At 41.9% G+C, this 1330-nt stretch overlaps 1 protein-coding gene across 1 annotated transcript; it reads right to left on the bottom strand.

Moving 5' to 3' along the window:
- Window positions 1-433: 433 nt before the first annotated feature.
- Window positions 434-1087, bottom strand: LOC149216574 (uncharacterized). Its single transcript, XM_089390010.1, has one exon. It carries the CDS (start codon window positions 1085-1087, stop codon window positions 434-436), a length of 654 nt encoding a protein of 217 aa, XP_089246136.1.
- Between the last annotated feature and the right edge of the window lie 243 nt (window positions 1088-1330).

Raw genomic sequence — 1330 nt, forward strand, 5'->3', positions numbered from 1 at the left:
TGTTCATATATGCCAAAAAAAAATTTAAAAACCAAAAAAATTAAATAACTATATAAAACATTAAAATAATGTGACTCATAAAAAAAATTTACGCTTAAAGAAATTAGATCTTTTTCAACTCATATTAAATCCGATTTAAGATAAATTTATGCCAGTAAACATTACGATGAAAATTGGGTACAAGAAAATTAAATTGCATTAAAAAAAACTTGTATCTAGGCTCATATTAAATGGGTAACATTGAGATGAAAATAAAAATTGAGTACAGTAAATTAAATTGTATTACCAGAAAAGACTTCTGTGTATTAAGATCTTTTTATTAACATATGTAGTAGGCTGCTATTTAAATCTAAAACCCACCGCCTAGTATGGCGCTATTTATTATCGAATAGTAGACCTACGCTCGTGCATAAAATTCACCCACTACTTTTGGTCAGGATCCTTTTCCATTCTCAGCCTTGTAATCACTCCACAGCTCCTTCACGGGTTTACCAGTGACATCCTTGAAGTATCCGATGTCCCATGAAGTTTTTATTTTCGCATTCACCTTGCCAACAAAACCAGAGGTAACGGTCTCCAAGTACTCGATAAACCTGGCAGTCACATTGCCTCCCCGTTCCCAACTATCTCCGCTACCGGGCGCAGGAAAGCCTTCTGGGGCGTAGCCGACAAGTAGGCGGAAATAAATCGAAACGCCGTCGAGCCACCACTGGGGCGCTTCGTCGCTCCACTGCCAGATGGCGGCCACCCCCTCGAACTGAATGCCAATGACCTCTCTTACTAGATCACCCTTGTACCTGCTAATGTAGTCAGAGCTCAAGAAGATTGTGTTGTTTTCCAAGTCCACGTAGACATCAATGTCAAGCTTGCTTTCCACAACCATTAATACGGCGGTCACGTTCTTCCTGTCACTGGGCGACTGGTGGGCGTAGAGCGTGGCATCCGTAAAATTATTGGCGGTTAGCAATATATCCGTTGCCAGGCTGATCCCTACCTCCTTATTGAATCTCTTGCCGCCGTTGCCAGTATTATCTCCAACTACGACCGAGGAGCTCGTGTACTGGGCATGGATGCCGCCCACCGCCATGGCCAGAAGTAGAACAATACATTTTGCTGCTGTCATACTGCAGCAAGAACAGCATTCAACTATATGAAATGGTGAGTGAATAAAAGATGAGAAGGCGGTTTATGTAAAGGGACGGAGGAGCGGAGGTTTCCGATAGAAGGGTCAAATGTGGTGCGTCATCCCAAACTGTGGCTGCAAAATCAACGGTTTTCTTTGTGGATGATTCCCCCTTAACCTAAATTAACAATTTGGATAAGGACGACT

The sequence above is a fragment of the Pinus tabuliformis genome, chromosome 1_1 (assembly GCF_031772625.1).
Source record: "Pinus tabuliformis cultivar Carrire ecotype Pingquan chromosome 1_1, CPIR1, whole genome shotgun sequence".
NCBI classification, from domain to species: Eukaryota; Viridiplantae; Streptophyta; class Pinopsida; order Pinales; family Pinaceae; genus Pinus; species Pinus tabuliformis.

Excerpts from the sequence above, each read along its gene's own strand:
- LOC149216574 (XM_089390010.1), bottom strand. The coding sequence starts at position 1,087 with ATGGCGGTGGGCGGCATCCATGCCCAGTACACGAGCTCCTCGGTCGTA.